This window comes from Protopterus annectens, chromosome 7.part1, assembly GCF_019279795.1.
Source record: "Protopterus annectens isolate FY-2018-M chromosome 7.part1, PAN1.0, whole genome shotgun sequence".
Taxonomy (NCBI): domain Eukaryota; kingdom Metazoa; phylum Chordata; order Ceratodontiformes; family Protopteridae; genus Protopterus; species Protopterus annectens.
In genome coordinates this window covers 528274623-528291876 of record NC_056740.1, presented here as the reverse complement: position 1 = coordinate 528291876, position 17254 = coordinate 528274623, and the positions used below count along the sequence as shown (strand labels likewise).

The 17254-nt window shown below is 45.7% G+C and overlaps 1 protein-coding gene across 1 annotated transcript in view; it reads right to left on the bottom strand.

Moving 5' to 3' along the window:
* RFX7 (regulatory factor X7) overlaps positions 1-17254 on the bottom strand; it is a 1464252-nt gene that overhangs the window by 168181 nt on the left and 1278817 nt on the right. Inside the window, exon 8 of the mRNA XM_044078963.1 lies at positions 1513-1720. Within this exon, the coding sequence (XP_043934898.1) occupies positions 1513-1720 (208 nt within the window). The remainder of the gene's footprint in view (positions 1-1512; positions 1721-17254) is intronic.

Below are 17254 nucleotides of genomic sequence, written 5' to 3'. Positions count from 1 at the left end.
TATCAAACTGGACAAAACTAGTTAATGAACTAAAGCAAACATTCTCCTGAATCTATAGAACATAGCAGCACATACAAAAATTTTATATATATATATATATACATATATATATATATATACACATGTATATAAAATAATGTATATATGTAAATTTGAGTCTCACAAGGGACAACTGGCTAGGCTTACAATGACTTGCAAGGGCAGTTAGCTTAGTATTAACCTATGAACCTAATTGCACTTACTATATCTATGGGCCATAAGGTCTCATTACATAGTGAGCAGCACCACCTTGTGGACGAATAAACAATAAAACGTATATATACAAATATATTTACTGGCCATTACTTTTAGCCAAATGAACTTATCCAAAAAACGGTCCTAATGATATTCATTTATGCCAGGAGGAAAAATACTCTTTGTTCTTTCCTATCCAAAACATGGGATGAGTTTGACTGGGGGGGGGGGGGGGTGCATAATGGTTATGCTATCTCCCTCACAGATACAAGGAACTGGGTTTGATTCTGACCACTGTTTACTGATTAGCCTTAAAATGGTCTGCAGCCTAATACTTACCTATGAACCTATGACAAACTAAAATCACTGCATTTGACTCTACTTATTCTACTAAAAGTGGAAATATCAGGATGGGTCACAGTACATTTGGACAGAGCACTGCAGTTCCTTTTACATGCAAATCACTCGTATATGACAAAACTGCTGATTACAAATGAAGTCGGAACCACACAGAAAGCATATACATTCACAAGGCCATTTACATTACCCATTTAGCTGTAAATAGTACAAAATGCCTGATCCCATAGATTGTGGGAGGTTAACTTGTATAAAAAAAATTCAGTTTTCAGACTAATCTGCAAAATGAGTGAAAAATGCAGGCAAAACAACCAAGGGCTGTTTAACTGAAAGTGCCTGTACATTACCTCAGTGCGAATCCTTAACTGTAGCAAACTGTTGGGCCGAGCATTTTCCCTTATTAAAACTTTACAGGAATCTGGAACCACATTACAAAAATGGTACTAGAGCTTATCAATAACTCATTTGAGTTTAAAAGTGTTTGCAGCTCAAGTATTAAATGATTATCCTCAGATCTAACACGACTGCTGCCAACAGGTCAAAAGTAAACTTCTGGTTTTCCTGTTGGTCCATGCCACAGCAGATTGTAAACAACCTGATTTTTGTAGCTCCTACGCCAACGTTTCTCAAATTGCTAGCTTTGTTAAAAATCTTCCTGATCACTTGAAATCCTTTTGGCTCTGAAAACCTCTGACTTCCACCCTTAGGGTTGAATGAGTCATTGGGACAAAGGAAGGAAACCACTGGTTGAATCCTAGGGATGTGGGGAGGGGAAATTATGAAAATATGCATCTGAAAAACAGATAATCAAAAGTTAAAGATGGAGAGGCATGCATGTTTTTACCACCTACAGGAAACAGAGGAAAAAAAGGCTGTTCATGACTTTAAAATTATGGTATGCAGGCCTTCTGGAAATCTTACCTGCAGGTGCCCCTGCCATGACAGTGAGAGCTGCCACAGATTTAGTGCCAATGTAGTGGCTTTTCACAAGGTAGCGGGCAAGTTCAAGGATTGTAGCAAACTGCTGGCTTAGCACTTTTTGAGCCCACTCGCACACTATTCGGCAAGCTGCAGTCACAACTTCTTCGTCAGCATTATGCAGCTGTCCTGCAGATTCTGTCCCTTCCAACTAAAAAACAGACGAACACTGTCATTATAACACAAATAATAAATTCATAACAATGTGAAAGTTATAGATGTAACCCTTAGCCAGGCTTACAATATGGTGAAACTGCATGAAGAATTACTTTGACATCAAAACTATGTAGCCTGCAAAGAAATCTAGTAAAATCAAAAGAATGTAAACAAGCATCACAAATGTGAATTATTATAAAGACTTAGAAGATCCACAGATGAGGAACAGGGCAACAACTGTCAACCTGAGGAGGAAATAAAAAAAACATTCACCTAGTCAGTAGTAATATGGCTTATGCACATCACAATGCAGTTTTAATTACAAATATATACAAGAGAATCACAGGTAATACTCAATGGCTACTAGAAGTCAACATGCACAACAAATATTACAATTATTTAATCAAAAGAAATGAAGGTAATTTAAACAACCGAAGATGCTTCCATTTCTCATCTCCACTTCAGAAAGCTGCATCCCTATAGTGAATCCCAGCACCTTTGCAATGAATTGGTCACACTTACAAGAAAATATACAACATTTACAGCCTACCATAATGCAAAATGAGGAATGACAGCACTTGAAATGCCAAAAGATTCTGTCATTGGCAGTATATTTCAACATATGCTGCAAAACAAGAAAGTCACCCATCTAAAATGATACTGCACTGGTAACGTACTGCAGGATTTGCAAATGAAGTATAAGCAAGTGAAACACATTACTGTTTTATCACAGACAGTACCATATGCCCAGTTACATTACTACTGGGTCAGCTTTGAAAGTTGTTGCAATACTTAAAACAGTCAAATAGCAATTCATTTTACTTGTGTGGTCTCATAATCCTGTTTGCTTTAATCCACCCCAAAAAAAAAATTCATATGTAAATCGTGGAGTTCTCTATATCCTTGACTACTTTTCCAGGGTCGACCCAAACTCTACTCCAAATACACAACTTATATTACAGTTGAAAGCTTCACAGTGCATTGATTTGCATGTCTTACTATTAAAACTTACTGCCATGTGCTAGCTTATATTTTCATTTTTTTTTAAATCTTTCTACATTCACACTTCCACCCAGTAACAATGATTCCCACTTCATGCACAAATGCAAAAATAGGGGATTTTAATCTCTAACTTTAGTATACCACCAATCCCAAGCTGTCTCTTCAGCAAATTGGTGAACAACTACAGATGTCACACTGTTGCACCTTAACAACTTTTGGAACCCTTACAGCAAACCCATTAAAGCCCCAATGGCCTTACCCACTTTTAACACTATAGGAGTACTCTCAGCCCCTCTAATAGCGATCCTCCAACAGTTCTCTTTTTTCCACTGACCTTTCTAATCCCTTCCCACTGCAGTAATCTTCCATTTTTTTCTTCAGTATTTAAAGGCCAGAACCAATCTGCTCTTTGGCACTGTTCATGTCTATAGCCATCAAGAGTCATTTCTGTTCATTACTTCTCTCTCAAAACCGGGCGGTCACGGTGGTGCAGCGGTTAGGATTGCTGCCTCACAGCAAGAGGTTCTCCAGTTCGATCCTCGGCTGGGGTGCCTTCTGTGCGGAGTCTGCATGTCCTCCCCGTGGTCGCATGGGTTTTCTCCGGATGCTCCGGTTTCCTCACACATCCCAAAGACATGCTGTAGGTGGACTGGACACTCTAAATTGGCCTTAGGTGTGAGTGTGTGCATGTGTGTGCCTTCTGTGGAAGGTTGGGTGCCGGGCTGGCAACTCAACACTGTAAAACTCCACTGCCAATCATGAGCGGACAGGTGGTCCGCTGTGGCAACCCCTAACCGGGAAAAGCCGAAAGAAGAAGAAGACTTCTCTCTCAAAACCATAAAGCTTACACCATATTTATCACTTACATATATTTACAGTTGATGTGCAAACAGTAACTTTTTTGTTTTTTGCCATAATGCCCAGGATTTGCTGAAAAGGGTCCTATACTAGCCCATGCACCTGGGTAACAAATAAATAAATTTACTATGCTATCTGTCCTTCCTTAATCAGCCTTACTTTACTATCTGCATTATTTACCTCATATCTGGTGTTCATACACTAAGCTGTTCTCCCCATGCTTCCTAGATTCTCTTTATAGGTGTCTGGCCTGGAACAGATTACATTAACTCTGTCAAATGGTAATTTGTCGACAGAGCGAAATGCTTAGAAAATTGGTTGTGTACTTTTGATAGAGTGTATGTATGATCGAGTCATGCATACGTCAAAAGGAGGAAGATCAGGTGCAGAACTCGTGTCCATATCAGGTGTTAATGCAAAAAATGTCAGCATTTGGAGGTGGGTGTGTGTGCAGATTACGGTTACAGAAAGGGCTAGGAAAGGGGATACATTTAACATTGTACATATGTGATGCAGTTTACAGTATGTTTCTAAGTGTCTTGTGTAGTGGTAGTGTTATGGAAAGGGTTATTCAAAGCCACCCTTCCTGTCCTTTATAACATCTAATCCTAACCCTAACCCCAACCATAACTCTATATACTGCTTGCAGGAAAAACAGGACATGCAACCATCACACAGAAAACACCCAAGCTGAGAAACAAAACTAATCACTCCACCATTGTTAAAACCCACCAATATGCCCTACGGAAATCCCAATATTGTGTATCATTAGCCATAAAACTGATACACAAGAGACCATCACACAACACAACTGCAATTTCACTGCTTCCACTGGTTCCCTAACCCAGAAGCCCATTAAGGTTTTTCATATTACACATCACAAGGTCCAAAGTGTTCCATTTCTGAAGCAAGAATTTACACTAACTACTCAAATGGAACTTCTATCACTTGTACAGGAACAGTGTACGGCCCACTCACTAATGCTCTACTCTTGCCTTCCAGGAAAATGAATGACTGATAAGCCCCCCCCAATGGAAATGAATGGACTGTGCTTCTCTTGCCTAGTCTAGTGATGCCTGGCACTTGCCCATGGATGAAACAACTGAGCCAAGAGGATACAGGAAGTGTAATCACTAGGAAAACCCTGTAGGAACTTAAAAGAAAAACTTCTGTAATAACATTTACTTTTTAAACAGCAGTTAATACAGTACACAGTTAAGATGCGAAAAAAAAGAAGTTATGTACTCACCTTAACGTTCCATGTTTGTTGTCCTTGATCTCGCCTTCCTTCTTGCTGTTTGGGTTCAAAGCAGACCCTCGGCTCCGACTCGGCCGTATACTATAGCTCGAGAGGTTTTACTGGCTCGAGGCTAGCCCCTATCCCAGCATGTCTAGCAGTAGTTACCCATATCTCGTTTGTGATAACTCAGTACTAGACCATACAATTAGAAAAGAGGTATACTCTATTTTACATATCAGAGGGCACCTACATATAAAGGTGTAACCCATCCGCAAGATTAAGAAGGGGAGACTAGGACTAACCAAAAGGTATGGTAAAAGGAAACCCAGCCAGTACAACCAATAAAAACAAGGGATTCCTCTCAATTCTCCAGGAAGGGGGAAGGAGGGTGGGAAGCAAGAAGGAAGGCGAGATCAAGGACAACAAACATGGAACGTTATGATGAATACATAACTTCCCTATGTTATGTTGTCCATATCTCGCCTTTGTTCTTGCTGTTTGGGACAGCGTCCCCGGCACCTGATTCTTGGGTGGCTCACTGGAAAAAAACTCTTCAGGACCATGGAACCAAAGGATGCCCTGTTCTGGGAGGCCACATCTACTTTGTAATGAGTGATAAAGGTATGAGGATTAGCCCATGTAGCTACCGCACAGATCGAATCCAAAGGCGTCTGGCTTGAAAAGCTATAGAGGTAGCCAAGGTCCTTGTAGAGTGTCCTTTAATTTTCCCTAGAAGTTTTTCTTTACGCGACTTGGAGACATGTTTTTTAGTGTCTGAAAGCTGCTTAGATAAAGCCACCTTTGAGACTACACAACCTTTTTTATTGTCCGCAAAGGATATGAACAATTGGTCAGATTTTCTAAAGTCTTTGGTCCTGTGTAACTAGAAATGTAACTGTCTATGAATGCCCAATTGATGAAGCTTATATTCTGCCTTGTTGCCATGATTGGGGAAGAAAACAGGAAGCTGTATGGATTGATTCAAATTGTAGTCAGAACATACCTTGGGTAAGAAAAGAGGGGTTGGTTCTGAGAGAAACCTGATCTTTATGGAAAATCAAGTACAGGGGACGAATAGATAAGGCTTGTAATTCTAAAACCCATCTAGCTGAGGTAATTGCAACAAAGAAAAGGGCCTTCCAAGTCAGAAATTTGAGCGGACAAGAAGCAGATGGTTCAAAGGGGGGCAGAATCAGAGCGTCTAAAAATAGAAGTTATGTACCCACCATAGCGTTCCATCTGAGTAGTTACACTTCATTTTCTACAACCTGTGGGTATTCGGATCCATATCGGATCCGAGCCGGCAACATTTTATCAAGCATCTGTTCCAAACTCCAAGCTCCTCCCCTTACCCATAATCCCTCACATCTCCTACCTTCCCTCAGATCGAGTTTGCCACTAATCAAACTATTAGCAACTCAATAACACTAACCTAGAACAGGTTCGGGGGAAGGAGGGAGGGACGGTTGCAGAAAATGAAGTACAACTACTCAGATGGAACGTTATGGTGAGTAGAGAACTTCTTTATCTGAAATAGTTAACTTCATTTATCAGCAACCTGTAAGACAGAGTCCCTAGCTACCAAAACTCCTGGGAGGCCCTCATGGAAGGATATTCCTGAGCACCGCAGAGCCAAAGGATGCACTCCCTCTAGAGATCAAATCCAATTTATAATGAGAAATAAATGTATGTGACCTTGCCCAGGTCTCTGCTGCACAGATATCATCCAGAGAAACCCTAGACCAAAAGGCAGCAGAAGTTGCCACAGATCTGGTAGAATGAGCTTTAATAGCACCAAGTGGGGATAGGCCTTTATCTCTATAGACTTGCAGTATACATTGTATAATCCATCTAGCTAAGCAGACCCTGGAAATGGCCTTGCCCAAAAAGGGCCTGGAAAAGGACACGAATAAGTGGTCAGACTTACGGAATTGTTTAGTCCTGTGTAAAGAGAAACGAAGCTGTCTATGAACATCTAGCAAATGCAGCTTATATTCACCCTTGTTCTGGAAATTTGGAAAGAACACAGGCAGATTAATCATCTGGTTAATATTAAATTCAGAAGCAACTTTCAGTAAGAAAGAAGGGTTCGTATGAAGCAAAACCCTGTCTCTATGAAAGATCAAGTAAGGGGGCACAGCAGACAAAGCCTGGATCTCAGAATCCCTTCTAGCCGAGGTAATGGCCACTAGAAAAGCTGTCTTCCAGGACAGGAATTTCAAATCTACTGACACTGCTGGTTCAAATGGGGGTGCCACCACCTGTAGAACTAGAGTAAGGTCCCAAAGAGGGACAGAATTCTTAACCGGGGGATGCAAAAGAAAAGTACCTTTTAGAAAGGCCTTGCACAATCTCAAAGAGGCCAGAGCATTCAGATTTTCGCCGACATGAAAATTAGATATGGCTGCCACTTGTACTTTCACTGAAGAGGAACTAGCCCCTTGTTGGAAAATATAGGACAAAAATTCCAACACTGCAGGAATTGGGGCTGTAAATGGATCTAGGTTTCTCTAAGAAGCCCAAATAGAGAAGCGTTTCCATCTGCTGTGATAAACATTCCTAGTGGAAGCTTTGTGGGATGCCACCAGAATACTCTTTACTGAAGATGATAGACCGGTAGTCCTAGCGATCAAGGGAACTGGAGCAACCAAGCCGTCAGCTTGAGGCTGTCCAGATCGGGTGGACTGATGCCTGAAGGATGAGAGATGAGATCCGGGCAGGGATCCAGAATCCGTGGAGGAGTTACAGCATGAGACCAGAGGAAGGGGAACCACACTTGACGAGGTCAGAACGGGCAATGAGGATCACTTTTCACCCTAGTCGGTAAGCTTTCTGAAGAAACTTCGGAATGATAGGTAGCAGGGGATTGGCATACAGTAACCCGGGAGGCCAAGCATGGATGAGAGCGTCTCTGGGGGAGTCCCCTGGTGAGGGGATCAGAGAGAAGAACTCACTGCACTTCGCATTGGAAGGAGATGCGAAGAGATCGCAGCAAGGGTGACCCCACGCAAGGAAGATTTCCTCTGCTACTGACTCTTTCAGAGACCACTCATATGGCATTAGAATAGCCCGACTCAGTCTGTCCACTAAAATGTTGGAGCGTCCCGGGATGTGCGTTGCAATCAGGAACCGACTGGTAGAAATCACCCACTCCCGCACTCTCATGGCCTCGCGGCAGAGAGGGTAAGATCTGGTCCCTCCTTGTTTGTTGATGTACCAGACAACAGACATGTTTGTCTGACTGAACTGCAATCACCTCCGGGGAAGAACAGCATGAAAGGCTTGCAATGCTAAATGCACTGCCCTCATCTCCAAAACATTGATATGCAATCTGGTCTCAGTCTGGGACCATGTGCCTTGGACCGTCCTTCCCAAAAAGTGCCCCCCCCCACCCGAGCTGGGAGGCGTCCGTGGTCACTGTGGCTTGGGTTGTTAAGAATGGATGACCTGCCAAGATTTCCAGCAACTGGAGCCACCAAAGAGGAGAAATCTTGCAGGCTCTGTTGATCCGTATAGGGTAGTCCATGGGGAGGTCTAACCAAGACCACTGAAGCACCCCCGTGTGAAGGCACGCACATGGAAGAATTGAAATTGCTGTGGCCATGGAGCCTAGGGCTCAGAGAACATCGCTCGGCATTGGCGTCCTGGGGCCGAGGATTATTGACACATGGACCCATAGGTTCTGGACCCTGTCCTGAGTGAGAAAAACTTACAACAGTAGAGTGTCCAACCATGCTCCTATGAATTCCAAGGTCTGTGTCGGGTTCAAGCGGGGCTTGGAGATGTTGATGGTAATCCCTAGATTGACTGCAAGATGCAGGAAGGAGTCTCTGGCCATGCAAAGTAGATGCTTGGTGGCAGCAGTGAGGAGCCAATCGTCTAGGTAAGGAAACAACTGAATTCCCAGAAGTCTCAGGTGAGCCGCTATGACTGCCATAACCTTGGTAAACACCTTGGGGGCTGTGGTGAGACCGCAGGGTCGGGCTCTGAACTGGAAATGATTGGCTCCCAGCCGGAAGCGAAGGAATCTCCTGAAGCTTCTGCCAATTTTGATGTGGTAGTAACAGTCCTGGAGGTCTATCGAGCATATCCAGTCGCATTCTCAGAGGTAAGGTAGAATGGACTTCAAGGTGACCATCTGGAATTTCTGCTTGGCTATAGACAGGTTCAGGGTTGACAGGTCCAATATGGGTCTGAGGTCCCCCGTCTTTTTTGGCACTAAAAAGAACCTGGAGTAAATGCCTGATCTGGACTGATCTGGGGGGACCGGTTTGATGGCCCGATTGTAAAGCAGCTTTGAAATTTCGTGCGCTGCGGCCTCACTTTTAGCAGGTGGAACATCCAGGAGGCGCTTTGATTGGATGGGTGGGGCAATGAACGGGATGGAGTATCCTATGGATATTATTTGTAGCACCCAACGGTCCGTTGTAATGGACTCCCAAGCAGTTAGGTGCAATGACAATCTTCCCCCACTCTCTCTAGTGTAGGACAGTCGGGCAACCCCTCAGGGTTGCTGAGCGGGTCTGTCCGAGAAGGTCTCCCTTGACACAAAGTTTCTCGGGCCACCCCTGCCTCTGGGGCAGCATCTGTCTTGTCCCCCCTCTGCCTCTAGGGGATGAGTTGTCCTGAGTGTCCCGGGAAAACTGAGATTTTTCGGAACCACAATTTCATCTGCCCTCTCTGATTCCTAGAAAAGGATCTTTGAGGACTAGAGAAGCAGATTCCGACGGCAGACAGAGTCTTCTCATCCTTCTCACTCTGGACCAGGGTGTCAAGAACTGTCTTCCCAAACAGGGAGGAACCATCAAAGGGAGCATATGTGAATGACGCCTTGAAGAGGTCCGCGAATTGACAGAGTCTGAGCCAAGCGTGCCGCCTCATAGCTACGCTGGTCCCAGCCGCCCTAGCCGCTCCTTCTGTGGCATGGGAAAGAAGATGCCTGGACGTGTTCGAAACTGATTTGAGAGTCAACATTTTCATCAAGAACAGTCGCTTGTCCTCTAGCAACAAAGACTCTGGGGGCGAAACAGCGAATTCCATGACTAGATCTCGCTGGAGTCGAATGACGTGTGCCAAATAATTCAGCGCTCATATGGAAAATATCGCTGAAGAAAAGACTCGCTTCCCAAAGTGATTCACCGCCCTAGACTCTTTGTCTGGAGGGTGGACCGAAGAACTTTCCTGAGCCAGTTCTCTCTTGGTGGCAGCTGCCACCACCATAGCATCCACAGGAGATCCCTTGTACCAGGCCTGTCTGTCTGTGGGAGGAGAAAGGATCCTGTCTGGGCGTTTGGGTATTAGCTCTATGGTGTCAGGTTCCTTCCATGCCCACGTGGTAATAAGATCCACTAATGGATCTGCAGGAGGGGACACCCAGGATGTAGATGGGCCCGTGCCAAAGGCCTCCAGGAATACTGACTCGTCCGTAGAGGGTTTTGGGGCTGATCAACCTCCCCTCTGACGGAGGATTTCCATGATGTTTCCAAAGGAGGCATCCTCGGGAGGTGACCTGGGGGAACCCTCACCTTCATCCAAGTTCAGTATCTTCTGTGAGGGACTCGGGGAGTCCATGTGCCTCCTCTTACATGAATGCTTACAGGGGGGCCTCCTCAGTGGGACTCTCTGAAGAGGGCTCCTAAGTCACGGGGGGTTCCATGATGGGATCCATCTGGGGGTCTTCTAGCTTGTCCCTGGGACAAGCTGATGGGAGTGGTGATCAAATCCACGGGAGCCTGGGCGGAGTCCGAGGCAATGGACTGGGGTCTCAATCTCTGGGAGAGAACCATCTCCACCATGTCGAAGGCCAAAGGAGAGCGCAACTCCTTGGCAACCAGCAAGGAAAAAGTTCTCCCCGGCTCCATCGTGAGGATCGGTGCCGAGGCCAAGGTAGCCAGGATTCCAAAGGAACGACTCAGATCCGACAAAGTCGGAACCGAAGACATCTCCGTTCCCTCGGATCCTGCTCCCTGTTCTCAGCCCTGAGAGTTGCCCGGAACTGAACAAGTCTGATCTGAGGAACTCAAGGTAATGGCCGGCGTCGAGTTTGGAGGAACCGTCGGCGCCGACCCCCCCCGCTCCAAGGATCCATAAACCCCAAAACCACAGGTCGGATCGGGGAAGGAAAGATAGGATGGAAGAAGGGCATAGAGGTCCCCTCTCCAGCCGGAGAGGAGCCTGGCAAGACTCCTATTTGGATTTGGGTCCGAATGAATCTCTACATCATCCTGTCCACATCAAGCTTCGATAGATTCCGAGTCGACTGCGAGGAGGCGACTGACTCTGATCTGGCCCTGTGAGACGACCTCGAAGAAGGCCTCTGGTCCGAAGGCTCCTTTGGCTCTGGGGAGAACCTTGGGGAATGGAGCCGAGGAGAAGTGGTCTTAATTTTTGAAGGTGGACTGGGAAATGGCTCCCGCTCCGGAGATCGCGTGCGGTGCCTTTCTGCCCTTTTCTCTTTTTCCCTCTTGTCCTTATCCTTTGATTTAGTCCCCGTCTCCGCAGGCTTAGAGGGAGGTTGAGTCCCAGCCTGGGGGGGGGGGGGGGTTGGTTGGCTACTGGAGCCGATGTCGAGGCCATCGTGTCTAAAGCAGAAATTGGTAGCAGGCCCTTAGCTACCAGTTTCGCCTTCCTCTCTTTTAAGGCCCTGGGGTTGAACCCTGCACACACACTAAATGGCAGACTAAGGTGGGGAACGCCCAGGCAAATAACACACAGACTGTGGCCATCAGCCGATGAAAGCTTGTGGCCACACTCTGCATTTTTTAAATGTTGGTTTTGCCTGGTCAGCCATAAACACACTCCACTCATAAACCAGAAAAGCACACACACAAGGGTTGGTTAGGCATACTCTACCTCAAAAATACAAACTTTCTAAACTATTTTTTTTAACCAACGAAGGGGAGGAAGGGTTGCTCACAAACAATTACTCTCACACACTAAATATATATACCAGAAGTTCTACTTACTACACCCAACTTGGAGCTATAGAGACCATGACGGGTACGTATACAGCAGCAAATGAGATCTAGGGGAAGATAGGAGATGTGAAGGTTTATGGGTAAGGGGAGGAGCTTGGAGCAGTTGCTTGATAAAATGTTGCCGGCTCGGATCCGATATGGATCCGAGTACCTACAGGTTGCAGATAAATGACGTTAACTACTTCAGATCTAAATTTAGATCTGAGGGGGGGGTTCTCTTATTGGAGGTCTTAAGAGGGTAGTACCTCTTAGGAATGCCTTACTTAACCTATGGGACATGATATTGGAGCCCATTTCTCCCATATGGAAATTAGAAATGGCAGCTAACTGAACCCGGATAGTAGCTGCAGCTGCTCCTCACTCAAAAGTTTCAGCAAGAAATTCAAGAATCTTTGAAATGGGTGCAGTAAAGGGATCAACCCAATTTTTGCCTGCCCAACAAGTGAACCTCTTCCATTTACTAGCATAAAGTTTCCTAGTAGTGGGCTTATGGGAAGAAAATCAAAATGTGTTGAACTGCCGGAGAAACATCGGGAAGCCTGGCCAAGACTGGAAGTGGAGAAACCAAGCTGTGAGCTTGACAGTTTGAATGGAAGGATGGAGAGCCCTCGACTGATGCATCAAAGGATCTGGCGCTGGGTCCAGGATCCAAGGATCCTCCTGCAGGTGAGGCCAAAGGAATGGGAACCATATTTGACAAGGCCAGTAAGGGATAATGAGGATTAACTTGCAATCCAACGAATGTGCTTTCTGAAGAAAGTACAATTGTCTACACTTACCATAAATGTAGATGCTCGAGTGTATTCACTGTTGCAGTCATCACACTTGGGTTATCTGCTTGCAGTCAGCCCTAATGCCAGAGACTTAGTATTTTTTCGTCAGTTGCTGTCGCTCTAAGACTGACATCAGGTCGTCAGGGGTATGAAAACAGGCAGCCAAATGCCATTACATCAGTTTTTCTTGCCCCAAATGTCGGGAGCCCCCCAAATAGGGAGCTAGGTTAAGGTGGGGAAAACACCACCAGTAAAAAGTAAATACCAATACCAATACCGCTGAAAGGGGTGAGTAATAGACATAGAGAGGAGAGAGAGAGAGACAAGGGGGCCTGAGGGAGGGAAACCAGGACTGCAACAGTGAATACACTCGAACATCTACATTTATGGTAAGTGTACACAACTGCACTGTGTTCTTCGTGTTTCACTGTTGCAGTCATAACACTTGGGTAGACTGTCAAAGCTGAAAAAGGGTGGAAGCAGTCAAGAAGAGTTGGGGCCGGCTAGCATGCCTTGCAGGACTGCTGTTGCAAAACCTGCCCTGGATATGGAAAAGATAGGCAGGTGGTAATGCTTGGTGAAGGTGTGTACAGAACTCCAGGTGGCAGCTTCCAGGATGTCCATGGTAGGGACTCCCCTGAGGAATGCTGTAGAGGTAGAAGTTGCCCTAGTGGAATTTGTTCTGACCCAGAGGGGTTGGTTTTCCATGGTGCTTGTAACAGAAATGGATGCAGTGTGCTATCCATTTGGAAATTGTTTGTTTTGAAATGGCCTTGCCCTCTGCCCCTGGTGCAAAGCTGACTAGTAACTGGTCAGACTTCTTGAAGGGCTTAGTCCTATCAAGGTAGAATCTGAGCTGTCTGTGCACTTCCAAGGAGAGCAGGATCCTTTCTCCTTTACTTTGAGGATTAGGGAAGAAAGTTGGCAAATGGATAGATTGGTTGACAGCCACACTGGACACCACTTCAAGCATAAAGGAAGGGTTAGTCCTGAGGGAAACCCGGTCAGCATGGAAAATAATGAAGGGTTCCACAGCCATAAGTGCATGTAGCTCAGACAATCTTCTAGCTGAAGTGATGGCCAGAAGCAAGGCTGTTTTCCAAAAGAGAAATTTTAACTCTGCTGACTCTGCAGGCTCAAAGGGGGAAGTGTGAGCTTTTCCAGTACAATGTTAAGGTCCCAAGCAGGGTAGGTGCTCTCCTTGGCAGCCGTAAGTTGTTTGCCACCTCAGGAACTGTTTAATAAGAGGGTGAAAGAAGAGAGGTGGCTCAGTGTTGTAATGAGCCAAAATGGCAGAGGCATGGATCTTAATGGAGGAGAAGGATAGGCCCCTGTGGAGTAGATTATCTAAGTAATCCAGGATTACATGCAGGGAGGGCAAAGTTGTGTCCTCTCCTTTAGACTGAATCCAGGAGCAGTACCTTTTCCACTTATCAGCATAGGATTTCCTTGTACTGGGTCTTCTGGCTTCAAGAATGACGTCCAGCACCTGCTTGCTTGGAGAATTCAAGGAATAAGCCAAGCTGCATGTTTTAGGGTTTGCAGTTGCAGATGCAAGATCTGTCCCCCCCTGCTGAGAGAGCAGGGTTGGGTTCTGGTGTAGGTGCCAGGGTGGCACCGGTGACAGGCTGCGCAGGAGTGGGTACCAGTGCTGGCGTGGCCAGTCCAGGGCAATCAGAATTGTCCTTGGTCTGTCCTGTCTTATCTTGAGCAATACTCTTGAGAGAAGGGGCAGAGGGGGAAAGGCACAAATTGAGAGATTTACCCACTGAAAGGATAGGGCTATCCACTTTCCAGGCCCTGCTGTGAGGTGTCCTGGTGCAGAATTTGTGATTGCAGGGGAAGGCAAAGAGGCCCACCTCTGGGGTCCCCCATTTCTGAAACAGAAGGTTGAAGGTGCTGGGCTCTAATTGCCACTCGTGTGGGTCTAGGAGATTTCTGCTTAAGTCGTCTGCCAGTGAGTTTTGTTTGCCTGGCAGGAATTGAGCTTGCAGATGGACCTACATGTCCAAGGCCGTGTTCCACAGGGCCATGGCTAGCCTGCAGAGTGGGTTCCCCCTGCTTGTTGATGTACCACATAACTGTGGTGTTGTCTGTTTTTATTAGCAGGTATCCTGGTGGGAGTAGGGATCTGAAAGCTGTCAGAGCATGCTGCTCAGCTAGCATCTCTTTTTGGTTGATGTGCAGATGAATTTGACTTGGGCTCCAGTGGCCATGAATGCACTTGCCATCCATGTGTGCCCCCCGGGCATAGTCTGATGCGTCTGTGGTTAGGATCTGGGTGGTGTGGGGTTGAGTAAAGGGCAGTCCCTTGTTGTGGTTGCATGCTGCTGCCCACCAAAAAAACTCTGTCCTTAGACAGGGTATGATAGGCATGACGGTTTCCAGGTCCTAAGAATGCTGGCACCAAAGATTTTTTAAGTACCATTGAAGTTTCCTCATATGCAGTTTGGCATATGGAATTAGTAGGATGCATGAGGCCATGAACCCTAGGGCCTGCAGGATTTTCCTTGTGGATAGCTGGGTTCTCGTGGCCATTTGAGTAAAATAGTCTGTCAGATAGGCTTGTTTTTCTGGAGTGAGGAATGCCATCTGGGATGCTGTGTCCAAGCTTGCTCCCAGGAATACTATCTTTTGACTGGGTACTAGTTTTGATTTCTTTTCATTGATGATGTACCCCAGGGAGGTTAGAAGGTTTTATTTACAAATGTCAGGTGCTGCAAGTGTATTTCCTGACTGTCTGCCTGAATCAGGCAGTCGTCCAAGTATGAGTAAATTTGAATATTTCTCTGTCTGCAGTAAGCAATGGCTGGAGCTAGGCATTCTGTGAATACTCTGGGAGCAGTGGATAAGTCAAAGGGAAGTGCAGAGAACTGATAATGCATAGATCCTGCCCTGAAGCGTAGATATTTCCTGCATGACTCCCTTATACGGATGTGCAGATAAGCTTCTTTTAAGTCTATGGTGACTAACCAGGCATCTTTGGCTAGCATAGGTAGAAGCTGCTGCAGGGTGAGCATTTTGAGTTTTTGTACCACCAGGAAGGTGTTGAGAATCGAAAGATCAAGGATTGGGTGCCAAGTGCCCTCTTTTCTGGGTACCAGGAAAAGCCTGGAATAGAATCCTTGACCTATCTGTTCCACAGGAACAGGTTGAATTGCCCTTACAGAGAGCAGGGATTGAACTTGGTGTTGTGCCTCTGCCCACTTGTTTGGAGGAAGGTCTGGGAACCCTTTTGGGGTTGGCAGTGAGTGGTAGTAAAATCTGTACCCCTGGGATACAATGTTGAGGACCCATCTGTCTTTGGTGATGGAAATCCATTTTTTTGCATGAAGGGCTAGTTTTCCTCCTAGGGGCACAAGCAGTTGGGCAGAGGTTGGGAGTGGAGTTGAGAAGTCATTGGGAATTCTTTCCGTAAGGGGGTGGCTTAGCACTCCCTGCTTTAGAGGTGGAGGCACTCCATTGCTTAGCTCTCTGCATACCCTGAGACTGTAGTCTGGGAGGTCTGTTTCCCCTGGGTCTAGTTAGAGATAGCCTTGAGGGGGCTGGAAAGGACCAATGTTTCGAGGAGCAATGCCTACTGAATCTAGGAGGCTGTACTTGCAAGAATTCTTTGACTGTCTGCATAGATTTAGCTTCTTCTTCCATCTTTTTAAGAACCTATTCTACTTTGGTGCCAAACAGATTGTCCTTGTTCAAAGGAGTGTCTAATAACTTTGATTTGACATGGTCTGGCAAGGCTTGCCCCTTAAGCCTAGCATGCCTTCTCAGTACAGAACCAGTGACTGCTGCTCTGCAAGATGCTTCTAGGGTGTCAAAGCCACACTGTAAAATATGCTTGCTGACCTGGCTTGCAGAATGCATAAGCTTTTGCAATTCTTTATTTTCTGTAGTCTGTAATGTAGCTATATTTTGCTTAATAAGTTCCATAATATGTTGTTGGTACTTCAGCATATGAAACTGAATTCAAAGCCCTAATGGCGAGAGTTGCAGAGGTATATACTTTCTTACCCCATCTGTCCAAAGCTCTGGAATCCATGTCCGAAGGGTTGGGAGTCTTAGTTGTAGTTACTTTGATACCTTTAGGCCCCTGGGAAATGACCTCTGGGTCAGAAGGATTTTTGAAAAGGAATTTGTGAGAGTCAGGTACGCTGTAGTACCTGTCTGGCTTCCTAGGAGCAGGAGGCAAAGTATAAGGAGTAAGACTGGATTCCATAAAGACATCATCAACAACTTCCAGGACTGAGGGTATTGCTAAAGGCCTATGCTGTGGTAAGCCTAGAAATCCTCTGAGTCTCTTTTTGGACTGAGGATAGACTTGGCATTCCCAATGGAAATGCTCTCTTAAAGTATGTAAGGTTTCACCAAAAGAAAAATCCTGTGGAGGAGAGACAGAGGGGATGGATTCCTGTGCATCTGAATCCTCAAGCAGATAAGGGCATGTCTTCATAATCAGAACCATCAGAGTCGTCGGACTTGGTCTGTTGAAGCTGCTGGGGACTGATCTCTTTTTCTCTTAGCAGGGGAAGGCTGACTTCCCCTAAAAAGCATAATAAGGTCTTCTGCCATTCTGAGCATTTGATGTTATGGCAAGGGAGCAGATGCATGCACTTTGGTCATCAGTTTTCTAGGTGTAGCACGTACTTTTGGCCTTAGAAACTCTGTAGTTTTAGACAGAA